General features: G+C 45.5%; 1 protein-coding gene across 1 annotated transcript in view; it reads left to right on the forward strand.

Moving 5' to 3' along the window:
- si:dkey-100n23.5 (cyclic AMP receptor-like protein A) overlaps positions 1–1,415 on the forward strand; it is a gene marked incomplete at its 5' end in the record, with an annotated part of 69,441 nt that overhangs the window by 10,359 nt on the left and 57,667 nt on the right. The window contains 1 exon segment of the mRNA XM_014021908.1: positions 989–1,078. Within this exon segment, the coding sequence (XP_013877362.1) occupies positions 989–1,078 (90 nt within the window).

Here is a 1,415-nt window from a genome sequence, read left to right on the forward strand (position 1 = left end):
GCCCACCTCTCCCCACAGTAGATCTGTGTCACCATTTCCATCTCCTCTTTTCACAGCGCTTACTTTCTCTGAAGTTTTCTTTGGGTTTTTCCACTCTCCAGTGTTTCCCATTTCCCCCTCCTTCTCCTCGTCTTTTGTTTTCCTTTTTCCCACCAGTCCCCTCTCATGTTCGGTCCAAACACAACCTCCATCTGGATTTTTTCCCACCTCCCAGTCTGCTCTATTTAAACTGACTCCCTTCGCCCCACCTCTACCTCCTGCACCCTCAAGTGCTGTCCATCAAAGGAAGGTCGGAGCACGCCCTTCTGACATAAAGTGACATAGTGTGTGTGTAGGGGGCACAACATGAGGGGAATCGAGCGTGTGTCAGCCGTGTCACTACTACTCGATTGACCGTACTTGGAGCAAGTCAGGGGAGGACTTCCACTCTATTGACCAGTCTACGCTGTACGCTCTATAAAGTATCGACTCCAGCACAGACGCCCGAGTTACTGGACCACACACCTCATCTGTCTGACACACACACACACATCTTTAAAGGCCGTCGCTAATGCTATCGTATTTTAGTTTTAAGCAGCACGAATCTTTCCAGCCTCAACCTTTTCGCAGTTAAAAAAAACACACCTCATACCATTATTTTATACACCTAAGGCAGCTCTGTCCTCATATTTTACATTCACCTCCTGAATAATCTGAAGACAGAGACTGAGTGCGAATGTACACCCAGTTTATGTTTTTTTTAAAATACAGACATTTCCTCTGAAAATTATCTTCCCTAACAGTTCGGGTAATTATGGTTCCGATTACCATGAGTAATTAACTGTCTGGCAGTATAGACATTTGTCTGCACCTGAAAAATGACCCTGATGTCGGTGCCAACAAAGGGAGGAACTAAAGGATAAGTCGATTCATTTTTTGGCACCATTTCTTGTGCAGAACTACAGACTGTCTGTTATAATAATGTAATAAATGTCTGTCATTTTAACAGGTTGTACCATCTGATGGCGTGGGGGGTGCCTTTGATCATGGCCTCTTTGCCGCTGTTCAAGGGTTACTATGGTCCTGCAGGACCGTGGTGGTAAGTACATCCAAACATCCAAAACACAGAGTCCTTTTTTTTATTGCTAATGTCCTTTCTGTCAATGAAGACTACAGCTCTGGCCTCATTCTAGCTCCAAGCCTGCCTTAATAGGAGTTTAAAAATTGGCAATTATCAACACATCTGATCACAGTAAACGCTTCCTCGCACTCTGTTGAATAGGAAAAGCATTATTTGTTTGGAGGGGTGAGCATGAGGGGAAGAGGCCGAGGAGTGGAGGTGGCGGAATGAGAATCGGGACAGAGCTTTAATCTCCGGGCTTGTCTCTCTCTCTCTCTCTCTCTCTCTCTCTCTCTCTCTCTCTCTCTCTCCTCTC

Source organism: Austrofundulus limnaeus, unplaced genomic scaffold (assembly GCF_001266775.1).
Source record: "Austrofundulus limnaeus strain Quisiro unplaced genomic scaffold, Austrofundulus_limnaeus-1.0 Scaffold310, whole genome shotgun sequence".
NCBI classification, from domain to species: domain Eukaryota; kingdom Metazoa; phylum Chordata; class Actinopteri; order Cyprinodontiformes; family Rivulidae; genus Austrofundulus; species Austrofundulus limnaeus.